At 48.9% G+C, this 14,935-nt stretch overlaps 1 protein-coding gene across 1 annotated transcript in view; it reads left to right on the forward strand.

Moving 5' to 3' along the window:
* ACIN1 (apoptotic chromatin condensation inducer 1) overlaps positions 1 to 14,935 on the forward strand; it is an 81,848-nt gene that overhangs the window by 839 nt on the left and 66,074 nt on the right. Inside the window, exons 2-4 of the mRNA XM_029581417.1 lie at positions 4,576 to 4,641; positions 5,943 to 6,054; positions 14,686 to 14,774. Coding sequence (XP_029437277.1) covers positions 4,576 to 4,641; positions 5,943 to 6,054; positions 14,686 to 14,774 — 267 coding nt within the window. The remainder of the gene's footprint in view (positions 1 to 4,575; positions 4,642 to 5,942; positions 6,055 to 14,685; positions 14,775 to 14,935) is intronic.

Here is a 14,935-nt window from a genome sequence, read left to right on the forward strand (position 1 = left end):
GTGCACATCGGCACCCCTGGGTGTCTGCAGCCTGTCATGGTGCATGGGCACCATTAGGCATATGATGGGGACATGTGGTCACTACTGGGTGTCCGTAGCATGTAACAGACACATTATTGCAGCCTTCATGGTTTGACAGGTGTTGTCATTCTCAGATGTTTATTGTGCATTTCTGCAGGTATGTGACAGGAAGGATGTGATTATAATCAAGCCTATATGGCTCATAGATCAGTCCCTACCAGTGATTGTGCTGTGTGACATGGTTAGGTCTACTGCCAGGTGACTGTGGTGTATGGGCACACAGACAGGCCAATGCAATATCGGCATGCGTTAAATGGGCACTCATGATCCCTTAATGCGCGCTGAACCACCTCTCCCAGGTGCCCGTTTAATATTTATATCGCAATGTTATTAAGTCAGAGAAGTGAAAAAAGGAGCAGAGAAGCAGTATTTTATTTTCTGCTTTTCTGTAATTTCTTTTTGGCTTCTCAAGAATTAACGCCTGCTCGGTACAGGCGTTAATTTTTGCGGGGTTAAAATGTGTGCGTTGGGAGCATGTTTTTTTGCATTGGGGGGAAATAAGTAAAGCCTCATCAACATGAATTTATTTGCGATGAGCGCTATTACCTGTGCGCTCAATTGGACGCATGTTTTGGATGCGCTAACCCCCGTTTTACATCAGGGTTATGAATGCACATCGTGTGTTGAGCCAGCGCACGTTATTGCATTGGCCTGCTTGTTACTAGTGGGAATCTGTGGCGTGAGACCGAAGTACTTTGTGAACATCGGATGGTCTGTTGTACATGGCGGATTTATGGAGGCACCTGCAGCAGCTTCTGTGCGGTGTGATGGAGGTACATGATGAAGAGATATGGTCTCCACTAGACATTTGTGGTATGTAACAGGGACATGGTCATCAGTGGTGATCTGATGCTTGTTAAAGAGGTACCTGGTCAGTCTTAGATATCTGTAGCATGAAATGGAAGCATGCAGTCATCACTGAGTGTCTGTGGTATTTGGTGTGAGCAAATGGTCATCAGTGGAGATTAGGGGCATATAATGGAGGCACATGGTCAGTGCTGTGTGTTTGTGGCATACAGTATGGCATGTGGTCATATACAGTTGTCTGGTGCATGACAGAAGTACATGATCACTGATGATTCCCTACAGCATAGGATGGGGCATTTGGTCATTGCCAGATATCTGTGGCATGTGATGAGGACACATGGTCAACTTTGGAGGTCTGAGGTATATGATGGAGACACCTGGTAGATGCTTTGGTGTGTGACAGAGGCAGCTGATCACTAGTAGAGGGGAAGCTGACATGATCAGCATCAGGGGGGTCTGTGATATGTGATGGGGCACCGCTGGGTATTTAGTGTGTGACAGAGGCACATGGTCACTGGAAGGCGTCTGCAGCATGTGCACTGGGTGTCTATGGGGGGCAGGTTTATTTTGAGTATACCTCGACAGGAACGAACCTCTGTCATAAGCCACTATATATTGGGAATTATCGTAGACTCTCAAATTTATTGCTAATGCTCTTATTAATACTTTGCATTGTAACAAAGAGAGCCTTCTTCTGAAGTTCATAGGATGTAATATGGATAGGCAACATATTCATATGCACTTACAGGCCTATACAGTAAAAATCGCTGGAGAGCGGGCGAGTGCCCGCTGTCCAGGCGCGCACACAGGCCACTCTCTTGTGCTCGCAATAAAGTAAATTAATTTATTTAAATGAGGTGCTAGGGACACTAGCGCATCCCTAGCGCCTCTTTTTGGACAGGAGCGGCGGCTGTCAGCGGGTTTGACAGCCGACGCTCGATTTTGCCGGCGTCGGTTCTCGAGCCCGCTGACAGCCAGGGGTTCGGAAACCGGACGCCGGCAAAATTGAGCGTTCGGTTTTCAACCCGCGAGCCACAGGCCCATTTTAAATTTTTTTTTTTTTTTATTTTTTACTTTTTTTAACTTTTGGGGCCTCCGACTTAATATCATCTGTGCACTTCCCCAGCGCCGGCAGAAATTAACGCCAATCTTTGGGTAGGCGCTAATATCTTAAAGTAAAATGTGCGGCTTGGCTGCACATTTTACTTTCTGTATCGCGGGGAATACTTAATAGGGCCATCAACATGCATTTGCATGTTGTGGGCGCTATTAGGTTTGGGGGGGGTTGGATGTGCGTTTTTGACGTGCTATTATCCCTTACTGAATAAGGGGTAAAGCTAGCTTGTCAAACGTGCATCCAGTCGCGGGTTAACAATGCGCTCCGCTGGAGCGCACTGTTCTGTATCGGCCCGTTAGAGATTCTTCTTATTTATTTTATTTATTTAAAATTTTTTATATACCGACATTCATCCAGGATATCACATCGGTTCACAGTGTAACGCAAATATACGCCATACATGGCGCTTTACATGGAACAGATAAAACTTTTTAATAAACTTTACATGGAACAGATAAAAAATTTTTATATAGTAGGCACTTAATCAGGCCTGTGGCATCCAATATAATTGGGACTATTTCATGTTTTTTCTGCCACGTTTTCTTGGTCTCTGATTGCATCTCTTGGTATTTAAGTATCATCACTTTCTCTATACAATTCCCTGAATAGTTGCTGGGTACTGACACCTCTATCAGCAGTGCGGTTCTTGTGTTTTTTTTCTCCTTTATCACAGTGTTCAGTTTTCTAGCATTGATCTTCCTAGCAGTTGGAATAGGAATGTCCAAATTGATCACAACTCCTTTCTCTCTAATTCTGTTAGGGTTATGATCCCCAGTGATATAGTGTTTGCACAGTTTCCAATGGATGAGCCATGCCACCTTGTTATACCTTGTCTGTGCTGTATGACGAGGGGCAGAAGGTTACCAGTGGGGTCTATGTGTTTCGTGGGTGTACATTGTCAGCATTGGCACTAGTAGTGTGTGACAGGGACATATCTTGCTTGTGACGAGGTACATGGTCAACAGTAGAAGTCTTCAGTGTGTGATGAAGGTACCTGGCGGGTAATGGAGCACAAGGTCAACGCCAGGTGTCTGTGCTGTATGATGGAAGTATTTGATCATCGGTGGCATTCTGTGGCGTTTGATAGGAATATGATGGCAGAAGAAGATCATATGGCCCATCTAGTCTGTTCATCTGTCCAATTTATGTAGCTCTAACAATTCCCATCACTCCCTTCAGAGATCCCCCTGTATTTATCCCATGCTTTTTTGAATTCAGATACCGTTTTCATCTCTGCCACCTCCACTGAGAGGCTGTTCCATGCATTCTCTGAGGACAAGCAGGGGGGTAGTACTCAAACATGGGTGACATCATCAGATGGAGCCCCGATGCGGAAAACCTATGTCAGTGTTTCTAGAACTTTGACTAGGCACACTGAGCATGCCCTGTACCACGCGTGGTCCCTCTCCAGTCTCCTTTCTGCAGAGCTGCAAGCCTCGTGGCCTGAGTGAGGTTCATCTTAGTGCAATGGGCGCATACCACCATGATGTAGATGGTACGCCCATCTCTGTATAGCCTATAGTTGTACGCTTCATGGGGGGCCTGCTTCAATTGAAGCCTCCCTGATGGCCTCCCGCTGTGTCTTGGGACCTCAACTTGCTGTTAGCTCAGCTCATAAAAGCTCCTTTTGAACTGCTGCACACCTGTGATCTGAAGTACCTGACCTGAAAGGTCATATTTTTGGTGGTGGTCAGCGATCATGTTGCGTTGGGGAGCAGTCTGTAATTAGGGATTAACCCATGTGTGAGGACTACCATCCTGCTTGCCCTCGGAGAAAGCAGAGGTGCTTACCTGTAGCAGGTGTTCTCTGAGGAAACCCACCTGTCATCCTGCAGAACTGGGTTTCTCCTATTTTCTGTATTACTTGTAATTCTGTGTTACAAGGCTGGACATGCTCAGTGTGCTTAGTCAAAGTTCTAGAAACTTACATAAGTTTTCCACATCGGGATGATGTCGCCTTTGTGCGAGGACTGACATCCTGCTGACCTTGGAGAACACCTGCTACAGGTAAGCAACTCTGCTTTCCCTCTCTGTAAAGAAATATTTTCTAAGGTTACTCCTGTGTCTACCTCCTTTCACCCTCATCCTGTGACCCCCTTGTTCTAGAGCCTCCTTTCCATGGAAACCTTTGAGATATTTAAATATCTCTATCATATCTCACCTTTCCTCTAGGGTGTACATGTTTAGATCTGGGGTGTTTAACAGGTAGAGGTGCTCACTGACTGGAGGTACATGGCCATCTCCGAGCACCTGCAGTGTTGGGCGGAAGCTCGTGGTCCCCACCAGGTCACGGCATGCAATGAGGGGCAGACGGTGATTTCCCAGCGTGCGACTGTTGAGAGGATGAAGGTCCCTGCCAGGTGCTTTTGTGTGATGGGGGGGACCTGGCCACTGCCAGGCATCTCTGGTGTGTGATGGACACATGTAGTCTGATCTTTCCCCTAAACTCTTCAGTGTGGCAGATCTCCCTGGCATTCCAAACACATCTCGGGGGGGAAAGGCTGCTGCTATGTTTGTGCCCTTCTCCTCTGCCGTTGGACGGCTTTCATCTTGGACACTTCTCATTTCAGGCCTTGATGCTGGAGAACCTGCAGAAGCATTCAACACCTCACTCTGGGCTGCAACCCAACTCCCAGGTAAGAAAGAGGAAGATTCATTTCCCGGGCCTGCTGCCACTTTGCGAGCAGAGAGGGTGCCAGCCGTACCCTGCCCTGTACCACTCACCCATGGGAAGACAGTGCAGCTTTCTCCCCTCGGTGTCCGATGGTCCAGCTGTTCTCACTTCAGTTTAAGATGGCTTCTTTCCCCTCTTACTGCTGTGCCAGGATGCAAACGCGGTGCTATGTTCCCCCCCTGCTCACGACGACTGAGCTTCTCAGTCCGGTGGTAGGGTGATGGGAAGGTAAGGGTCGGGATGTGATTCTCAGAAGCACAGCACGACTGAGCAAGTGCCTATATGTGGCTCTTCAGAGCCATGTGAATCCAGAAGCATGCAGTATAATATCAAACAGAGACATATACAGGAATAGAAGATAAGGATAGGCCGGTACAAAGAGGAGAGCCCTTAATGTCCATCTGAATAAGGGCAGGGCCTCTGGGCTAGCAGGCAGGAGTCGAGAGGAAGTGTGTGAGGCCATGGAAGAGACAGAGCCTGGGGGGTGGAGGAGGATTGCACTTTTAGTTAATAACCCCTACTTTGAAAATAATATTTAAGTGGGAGCCAGCGCAGAGAATAGAGCAGGGGGATAAGATGAGAACGGCGAGGAAGATGGGAGAAAATGCAGGCTGTAGAGTTGTGGGGTATTGAACAGAAATGAAGGAGAGGCCTGGACCCTGAGGAACTGATGCTACTAGAGAACAGGGCGAGCATGGAACCCAATACTCTGGTCCTCCCAGAGAGCAGGACAGGCACAGAACCCAAGAATCTGCTCCTTTGAGAGAGCGGGAGGAGGATGGAAAGAGCAAGCAGGGAACCCAGAAGATCATCAGACGAGCAAGCTTGCTGGTGTTGAAAACGTTGAATTTTTTTTTTTCTCTGCCAGGTTTCTTTCCCTTCTCGTCCAAGCTTCTTCTCGTTTCTCGCTTTTGTCCTCAGTCTTCCTACTCTGTTCCTGTCATGGGCTTTTCTTTCCCCAGTGTGACCATGCACATGGCTTAGCTCCAAGCCCCTTGTACTTCCCTGGGTGGGGTGAAGGTGGGGACCCTTCCATTGGCTTGAGGGTGCTTCATCGTCCACATGTTTTCTCTTCTGCTTCCTTGCCTTATCTCCTCTGCAGCCTATGCTATGTCCCCCTCCCCACACCCCTGTTCATTGTATTTCCTTTCCTCCTTTTTTAGTTCCAATGTAAACCGACATGATGTTTGCACACTAATGCCGGTATATAAAAACCTTAAATAAATAAAATAAATAAATGTTGTCTTTCCTTCTTCCCTACAGATAGGGGAGGAGATGTGCCAGAACAGTTTCATCAAACAGTACCTGGAAAAGCAGCAAGAACTTCTGCGTCAGCGTCTGGAGAGGGAGGCCAGGGAGGCAGCGGAGATCGGAGGTGTGTAGCACTGTGTGATGGGCTCTTACTGGGAGCAGGGAAAGTACAGACATTGGCAGTCGTCCTGGATTCAGTGGAAATCGGGGGTGGGGGTGGGGGATGAGTCTGTCATCCTCACTGGGACTAGTGATGGGCAGCCAGAAAATGTTCACTTTTTTCACTTTTTAAAATGTGTTTTGTGTGTTTTTTCGTTTCAGTTTAAATTTTCGTTTTCATTTAGTACACACGAAAAAATGAAAACGAATTAAACGAATGCACATCTCTATCTGTGATACTCTCGCAGGACCTCATGCATTTGGGAAAAGAATCAGTTTTGACAGCTTGATTAGAGAGACATTCCAGTTTCCCTTAGTAGTGAGTGTGGATTATTGGTGCATTTATTTGATGCTAAATATGTACAGATTGGTAGCACCTTGTGCTTGAAATTTCTCTGCATGGTCCGAGACATGTTTTGGGGATTTGTGGGCAGTAGCTGACATTCTCATTCCTGCATGGTCTGAATTCATGCGAGGTTGAGGATTTCTGGGCAGGAGGGCTTCTTCTCCTTACGGTCCAGCGACGTGCACTGGTGAAGACTGTTGAGTAGTAATATAGTGGACGTCAGCAAGTAAGGGCCACATGGGCTACTCATTCTGCCTCTGCCTCCATTAATCTAGCTGAGGGTATGTCCCAGCTGTCAGTATTTTCAGTCCTGACTGCCTGCAGTGTTCTTGACATCACATCGCACCGCTGGCAGCAGATTCCTCTTTCTTAGCTGGGAAAGGTAGCCAGGTCAGCCTGCCCCAATTATATCTTAGAATGCACTATAGCCCTGCTGCTGCTGCTTCTTGTTAGTTGACTTTGCCTCTTCTTGGGGGCTTCGCACAGTCGTACCACCACTATGTGTAAGTTGGCTTTGTCTACTCCTCTGCTGTGCCAGGTTTCCATTATCAGTCCAAACTCGGGCGCCTCAGCCCCATCCTTCCCCACCTCTCTTCATTTCCCACCTGCGTTTCTGCCCAGGGGTGGAAGGTTCTCAAGCGCCTACAAATTGGTGGAGCCACTGCAGCCTCGAGCAGCTTTCAGCCGTACAGGAAAGGGGAGGAAGTGGGAGAGCCCCAAAAGTAGTGAAAATCTCCCAGAATAGACAAAAAAGAACAAGAAAACAAAATGAAAAGGTCAAAAAAAAAAAAAAAGAGCAGACCAGAAAAGAAATAGTTTCAAGGGAAAGAATAATTCCCTGTATGTACCCGGATCAGTCCAGACTCCTGGGTTTTGCCTCCCTGCCAGCAGATGGAGACAGAGAAAGCTTCACTGACCCTGCATCATGAACCCCGGCGCCACCTGCAGTTCCTCAGTATTGATCTGTATTTCTGCCTCCAGCAGATGGAGACAGAGAAAGCTTCACTGACCCTGCATCATGAACCCCGGCGCCACCTGCAGTTCCTCAGTATTGATCTGTATTTCTGCCTCCAGCAGATGGAGACAGAGAAAGCTTCACTGACCCTGCATCATGAACCCCGGCGCCACCTGCAGTTCCTCAGTATTGATCTGTATTTCTGCCTCCAGCAGATGGAGACAGAGAAAGCTTCACTGACCCTGCATCATGAACCCCGGCGCCACCTGCAGTTCCTCAGTATTGATCTGTATTTCTGCCTCCAGCAGATGGAGACAGAGAAAGCTTCACTGACCCTGCATCATGAACCTCGGCGCCACCTGCAGTTCCTCAGTATTGATCTGTATTTCTGCCTCCAGCAGATGGAGACAGAGAAAGCTTCACTGACCCTGCATCATGAACCCCGGCGCCACCTGCAGTTCCTCAGTATTGATCTGTATTTCTGCCTCCAGCAGATGGAGACAGAGAAAGTTTCACTGACCCTGCATCATGAATCCCGGCGCCACCTGCAGTTCCTCAGTATTGATCTGTATTTCTGCCTCCCTGCCAGCAGATGGAGACAGAGAAAGCTTCACTGACCCTGCATCATGAACCCCGGCGCCACCTGCAGTTCCTCAGTATTGATCTGTATTTCTGCCTCCCTGCCAGCAGATGGAGACAGAGAAAGCTTCACTGACCCTGCATCATGAACCCTGGCGCCACCTGCAGTTCCTCAGTATTGATCTGTATTTCTGCCTCCCTGCCAGCAGATGGAGACAGAGAAAGCTTCACTGACCCTGCATCATGAACCCCGGCGCCACCTGCAGTTCCTCAGTATTGATCTGTATTTCTGCCTCCCTGCCAGCAGACGGAGACAGAGAAAGTTTCACGGACCCTGCATCATGAACCCCGGCGCCACCTGCAGTTCCTCAGTATTGATCTGTATTTCTGCCTCCCTGCCAGCAGATGGAGACAGAGAAAGTTTCACGGACCCTGCATCATGAACCCCGGCGCCACCTGCAGTTCCTCAGTATTGATCTGTATTTCTGCCTCCAGCAGATGGTGGCTGGTGCAAAAACTTGCAGTTCTGTAGTCTGCCAAGCTCTTTTATTTTTTTCTTGTGAGCATTTCCTCCCCTCCCTGTTTGGTCGAGGTGGACGAGCTGGAGGTCAGTGACCTTTTTGTACCCTCGCTCCAGTGTGATCTGTGAGGTGCAACTCTGGTGGTCCAGATCCCTCCCCTTCATGAGGCCGCTGAGGCGTCTTTTGGCTCAGGTCAGCTGCTCCTTTTCCTTGGCCTCTTCCTCTCCTTTGTTAATTTAGGCTGGGCCGCGCTGGAGAGCTCTCTTCAGACTTAGGACAGGGGAGCTCTTTCGCGTGCTGATTAAAGTTGTTTAAAAAAGAAAAAAAAAAGAAAGAAAAGTTGAACAACAGGAGCAGCCTGAGCGGTAAGAACAGGGCTCTGACGGGCGGCTTTCCTCCTTCCCTGTCATCAGTCGGCTGCCAGGGGCAGGCTCTTTGATCTTTCCCAGTGCTCGGCGGCGCTTAGGCTCAGTGGGGGATATTTGTTCTCCCCCTGGCGAGGTCATGGTTCGCAGATCGGCATGCCGCGCGCATGGAGCAGCACCCACACATTTAAGCCTCTACGGGCTTTGTGCTGCATGCGTTTCAGGGGGTGAAGGGCCTTCAGAGCCCCCCCACCCCCCGATGACTGGGAAATGCAGGGTTCAGTGCCTGCTTGGCTGCGATTGTAAATCCGATGAGTGATAGCCCAAGCTGCGTCGGCTCTTCGGGCTCCGGTGATTGCAGGAACGGCGGCCATTTTGGGTCCATGGGCGGTTTTGCCCACGCCATCGGAGGGAGAGGGGGATTGTCCCCTGAGATTTTCCCCAGTCCACCGGGTCCAGTAGAGGGGCAGGGGAGAGCAGTGGAAGCAGTTGGTTGGGATCCGCCATCTTCGGGGGGGCGTGAGAGCTCAGGCACCACCTTTGCCAACAGCTCCTCGCTACTTTTCCCCTGAATTTATTCTGCTGTTCCACAACGCTTATTTGGTGCAGCAGGAAGGGCTGGTGAACCAGCAGACAGGGCTGGCATCCCCAGCTCTGTCCCTGGTGGCTCACGAGTTGGTGGCTGGGCGTAATCAGTCCTGGGGAATCCTGCCTTCTGGGGTTCAGCGTCTGTTGGGCCTGGTTCAGATGGATGGCGATTCCAGTGGCTCAGTTGGGTCCCTGGAGGCCCCCAGGGAGTCTGGCATCGTTGTCGGGGGATCAGGGTGCTGATCCGGATGTAGTGGTCTTGTCCCTGGAGGATGATATGGAGCCTATTCCGGTTTCAGAGGGGGACGACCCCAAGATTCTCTATTTGTTCCGGAGGGAAGAATTCGGTTCTCTGATTCCTCAGGTTCTGGGGGAGCTGGGACTACAGATCACTCAGGAAGACTCAGACATGAATGGAGCAGGTCCGGTCCTGGATGGGATTCGAGGCTCCCCCGACGGGGTTTCCTTATCATAAGTCTGTGAAAAAGATGGTGGATCAGGAATGGCGTGCTCCCAATTCTGGCTTGAGAGTGGGAAGGGCGATGTCAAAGCTTTATCCCTTGCCTGAACAGACATTAGAGCTTTTTTCTCTCTCAAAAGTGGACACAGCGGTTTCAGCAGTCACGACTACTATCCTCGTTGCTGAGGCCACAGCTTTGAAGGATGTTCAGGATCAGAAGCTGGAGATCCACCTCAAAAGGATCTTTGAAGTGTCAGCTCTGAGTCTGCAGGCTGCCATTTGCTCCAGCTTCATGCAAAGGGCATGTCTGCGCTGGATACAACAGTTTCAGGTTGGGCAGGCGAAGTCTGATGACCAGAAAAGTAGGGCGGAAAGCTTGGAGGCGTCTGTCACATACGAGCGGATGTTTTGTATGATTTGGTGAGGTCTTCGTCCTGTATTATGGGATCCGCTTTGTCAGCCAGGCAGTTATTGTGGCTGCATAACTGGTCAGCGGATATATCGTCTAAGTCAAATTGGCTTCGCTGCCTTTCAAAGGTCGTCTTTTATTTGGGGAAGACCTGGAGTAATTGGTGAAGCAACTGGATGAGAATAAGGTGCACACGTTGCTGGAGGACAGGCCTAAGAGCAAGCAGCCTTTTCTGTCACGGTTGCGTTTTCGGGAAGGCAGAAGGTTTCGTCAAATGAGAGGAGCCCCAGCGTCGCAGAAGTAATTTTCTCCTCGAGGTCAGGCCTGGGGACAGTCCTTTCATGGCGGTCGTTGGGCCTTCAGAGCTTCCACAGGAAGTGGGGCTACAGGGCCAAAATCCTCACAATGAGGTGAGGCTGGTCCACTTCGTCATTCCTTTTACAGGGGGTCATCTAGCTCGATTTTACTGGGAGTGGGACAAGGTCAATCAGGATCAGTGGGTTCTCAGTGTAATAAAAAACAGTTACGCATTAGAATTTGCGCATTCCATTCGCGACCTGTTTCTAGTCTCCCCCTGCGGGTTGTTGGAAAAGCATCAGGCGGTTCAGGAGACTTTAGACAGGTTGCAGAGCTTAGGGGCCGTGGTTCCGGTCCCTCTGGATGAATGCGGGAAAGGTTGATATTCCATTTACTTCATAGTTCCAAAGAAAGAGGGCACCTTTTGCCCCATTCTGGACTTGAATTGAGTAAATACAGCCTTAAAGGTTCCAAGATTTTGTATGGAGACCTTACAGATGGTAATTGCGACTGTGCACAATCAAGAGTTTCTGGCTTCTTTGGACTTGACGGAGGCGTACCTGCATATCCCCATTCATCAGGATCACCAGCATTATCTGAGATTTATGGTACTGGGTCAGCACTTCCAGTTTCAGGCTCTCCTTTTTGGGCTGGCCACGGCACCACGTACCTTCACCAAGGTTATGGTGGTAGTGGCGGCAGCCTTACAGCACGAGGGAGTACACCTTATCTCAACGATTGGCTCATCAGGGCAAAATCAGAGGCCAATTGTCACACCATGGTACAGAAGGTGATTTCATATTCTGGAATCTCTAGGCTGGGTGGTGAATTTGGCAAACAGCCACTTAAACCCATCTCAGACTCTTGAATATCTGGGGGCTCGGTTTGATATGAGGAAAGGCAAGGTCTTCCTGATGGAGGAGAGAGAGTGCAAGTTACAGAACCAAGTTCAGCACTTAACATTGCGTGTACCCAGAGCCTGGGATTTTTTGCAGGTTCTGAGTTTGATCGTTTCAACGCTGGAGTTGGTACCATGGGCCTTTGCACATATGAGACCACTCAGAGGGCTTTGTTGGCAAAGTGGAATCTGTTATCGGAGGCTTTTCATCAGCCTATGTCTCTAGATGCTCCTGCGCAGGACATTCTGTCTTGGTGGCTATAGACATCCAGTCTAGTGCGTGCTGTCGATCGGGAGGTCCCGGATTGGGTAATTCTTACTACCAATGCTAGTCTTTCTGGTTGGGGGGCCCAGGGCACTTGGTCGGCAGAAGAAGCTTCTTGGTCTTTCAATTGCTTAGAAACCAGAGCAGTGAGATTAGTGTTACTTGCTTTTCTACCTTTGGTTCAAGGCCACTCGGTGCGGGTCTTGTCTGACAATGCGATGACCATAGCATATATCAGTCGACAGGGAGAAACCACGAGTCAAACAGTGGCACAGGAGGCTCAGGAGTTAATTCTCTGGTGGAACAGAACCTGGTTCAGATAGCGGTATCTCATATCACAGGGGTCAAAAACATCCAAGCTGATTTTCTAAATCACAGAATGCTAAATCCAGGAGAGTGGGAATTGTCGGATTTGGCGATGCAGCTCATTCGAGAGAAGTGGGGCTGTCCCTATGTGGATCTAATGGCGACTCTTCTCAATACGAAGGCATCTTGCTTTTTCAGCCGAAGGCGAGAATACTGGGCCAAGGGAGTCAACACTCTGGTGATACCTTGGCCTTGGGGAGTACATATTCCCCCCCTTGGTCCCTGGTAGGCAAGGTCTTGCATTGGATAGAGGTTCACCCGGGGGAAGTGGGGTTGGTAGCCCTGGAGTTGTCATGTCGGCCATGGTTCACGGATCTGGTCAACTTGGCAGTGGACGGACCATTACGCTTCAGTCATCTTCCTCGCCTTCTTCGGCAGGGCCCCATATTTTCAGACAAGGCAGATTGCTTTTGCCTAGCAGCTTGGCTTTTGAGAGGTGGCATTTGAGATGAAGAGGGTACCCAGAGGCGGTCATAACTACTCTTCTGCAAGCTAGATGGACATCGACTTCGTTGTCATATGTCCGGGTCTGGAAGATCTTTGAGACATAGTGTATGACTAAAGGAATACAGGCCTTGCAGTCTTCATTGTCTCACATTTTATCTTTCCTTCAAGAGGGTTTAATCAAAGGCTTAGCCTTCAACTCTCTTAGAGTTCAGTTTGCAGCTCTGGCTTGCTTAAGAAGTAAAGTTGAAGGGTACAAGTTGTCCGCTCATCCCGACGTGGTTAGGTTCATACGAGGAGTTAAGAATTTGTGCCCTCCAGTGAGGTGAGTTTGTCCATCCTGGAATCTTAATCTTATTCTCTGAGGTTTGTGTAGGTTCCTTTTGAACCTATCTGCAGAGCGACACTTAAGGATTTGACTTTAAAGGTTGTCTTCTTAGTAGCAATTTGTTCTGCAAGGAGAATATCTGAGTTGCAGGCTTTCTCTTTCCGCGATCTATTCCTTCAAATCTCGGACTCAGGAGTGTCCTTGCAAATGGTACTATCATTTCTTCCGAAGGTAGTATCAGCTATTCATGTTAATCAGACAGTGGAGCTTCCAGCTTTTCTGGAATTGGATGCTTCTGTGCCTCATGCACGAGAACTTAGGCTGTTGGACGTCCATAGGGCTTTGCTGAGGTACCTCAAGGTCATGAATGATTTTAGGAGATCTGATCATCTTTTCATTTCATGGAGTGGTTCGAAGAAAGGTACCCAGGCTTCCAAGGCTACCATTGCAAGGTGGCTTAAGGAGGCTATTGGGTCTGCATACATTCTCAAAGGCCGTCAGGTACCGGAAGGTTTGAGGTTCACTCTACTCGGTCTCAGGCAGCTTCATGGGCGGAGGCCTAGTCGGTTTCACCACAAGAAATTTGTAGAGTGGCGACTTAGAAGTCACTGCATACTTTCGCAAGGCACTATCGTCTGGATGTAGGGGATCCAGAGTCTCGGTCGTTTGGCAAAGGCATCTTGCGAGCAGGACTCTCCAGGTCCCACCCTCAGTAGGAGCTTTAGTATATCCCAGGAGACTGGACTGATCCAGGTAGATACAGGGAAAGGAAAATTGGTTCTTTCCTGCTAATTTTCGTTCCTGTAGTACCATGGATCAGTCCAGAACCCACCCGATCTATGGAGGTGGAAAGTCATCTGCTCAACTCTAATTTTTCTTGATATAGTTTAAGATGTTTTCTAATTTTAACTGGTTGGTTATTTTTGTTATAAAGTTTTTACAAGTGTTTTTTTGCTTGGGTACAGGTCAATACTGAGGGACTGCAGGTGGCACTCTCGGTTATATAGCAGTGTCCCAAAGTTTTGTTCTCTGTCTCCATCTGCTGGCAGGGATGTATAAACCCAGGAGCCTGGACGGATCCGTGGTACTACAGGAACAAAAATTAGCAGGTAAGAACCAATTTTCCTATCTGGCAGCCACATTTCCTAAATATTTTTCCACCTCTACATACTACTGTCCTCTGTATGTGCCCCAAGAATATTTAAAATCTGTCATGGTTTATTCTCAGAGGACTGCACAACATTGGACCTTGCAGATGGGGTAATGTCAGCTTGGTCGGTGTGGTGATGGCATAGCTTTCTAGAACTTTCTTCATGCTCTGCTGAGTATGTGCAGGTTGTCCTCTGCCACAGCTGTCGCAACCGCCCCCATATTTTCACTTTTTCTGTGGAGCCCTAACAGTTTCTTTTCTCTGGTGAATGATCTCACTAAGGAATTTTATCGGTTCAACCTTCTCCAATCCTCTTAAACAGTTATTTTTGGATATTTTCTTTTTTTTGCACGGCCATGTATTGCATCAGCGCTTGTGCAGTGAGCAGTACCCATTGAGTTTTTGTTAAAAATCGAATTGTTTGATTTTGCAAGGGCTATTTTTTTCATCTCGTGTCCGTCAACGAGACGAGGCGTCTGTAACCTCATCGGCTGCCCTCGGAGCAGACGCATTACGCCTGTCGTGGATGTTTTGCCGAGGGGGTGGATGCTCAGTGCGCCTCCTGCGGTTTGCTTTCCCTGGCAGGTCCCCGGTTAACCCTCCCCTTCTCGTCTCGTTGTCTCAGATAAAGGGCTCGTGGCCTTGTCGGAGAAGGAAGATTCCGAGGAGGAGCTGCCGCGCAAGCGAGAGCGCCGATCCCCGCGGGTCCAGCAGGTGAGTCCCAGGTCTGTAGCTGCGCCGCCCTTGCCTTTGCTTGGAAGCGTTTCTCCTCCGATCCGGAGACAGGCGGAGGAATTTTCTTTTCGCCGACTTGTGTGCGAAGGGCGTGACTCTAAGGAGCTTATGAAAAATGAATCATTTATTTCCCATCTGGT

This window comes from Rhinatrema bivittatum, chromosome 16 (genome assembly GCF_901001135.1).
Source record: "Rhinatrema bivittatum chromosome 16, aRhiBiv1.1, whole genome shotgun sequence".
Taxonomy (NCBI): Eukaryota; Metazoa; Chordata; class Amphibia; order Gymnophiona; family Rhinatrematidae; genus Rhinatrema; species Rhinatrema bivittatum.